The following is a 609-nucleotide window of genomic DNA, read 5'->3' on the forward strand; positions in this document are numbered from 1 at the left end:
AGGTGGGTGGATGGATGGATGGATGGATGGATGGATGGATGGATGGATGGATTGATGAATGGATTGATGGGAGGTGGAAGGGACATGGATTGGGAGATAGGAGAGCGGAGGGATTGGTGGTGAGACAGGAGGAGATGGGGGAGACAGAGAGGAGCTGGAGGAAGAAACAGAAGAGGAGACAGATGGGGAGATAGAGGGAAGTGCTCCAAAACCCTGCTGCTGGGGATGGGACATACTGTCCCCATGCCCTGGCTGCCACTGTGGGCTGGTCACCCAGGGCAGCTCCTGGGGTGCTTGTAGCCCCGACCACCCTCAGCCAGCCCTCCAAAAGCCCAGGGGGGGTTTCCAGGGGTGGTGATGCTCCCCCCCTGAGGCCAACCCCTCTCCCCGCAGGTGGGTTTGCAAGCACATCAAGAAGCCCATCCGCTCGACAGTGCTTAGCCTCGACTGGCACCCCAACAACGTCCTCCTGGCTGCTGGCTCCTGCGACTTCAAGTGCCGGTGAGGAGCAGGGGATGTGGGCGAGTGGGGAGGGGGTGGGATGGGGGGACCCCCAACGATGGGTTGGGGTCCCACCCTGGCATGGCCCAGAGTTGTATGGGGCAGCCC

The 609-nt window shown here is 61.7% G+C and overlaps 1 protein-coding gene across 1 annotated transcript in view; it reads left to right on the forward strand.

The window, feature by feature from the left end:
- LOC104132632 (actin-related protein 2/3 complex subunit 1B-like) overlaps positions 1 to 609 on the forward strand; it is a 15183-nt gene that overhangs the window by 12035 nt on the left and 2539 nt on the right. Inside the window, exon 5 of the mRNA XM_035901345.1 lies at positions 394 to 501. Coding sequence (XP_035757238.1) covers positions 394 to 501 — 108 coding nt within the window. The remainder of the gene's footprint in view (positions 1 to 393; positions 502 to 609) is intronic.

This window comes from Egretta garzetta, unplaced genomic scaffold (assembly GCF_000687185.1).
Source record: "Egretta garzetta isolate BGI_Z169 unplaced genomic scaffold, ASM68718v1 scaffold299, whole genome shotgun sequence".
NCBI classification, from domain to species: Eukaryota; Metazoa; Chordata; class Aves; order Pelecaniformes; family Ardeidae; genus Egretta; species Egretta garzetta.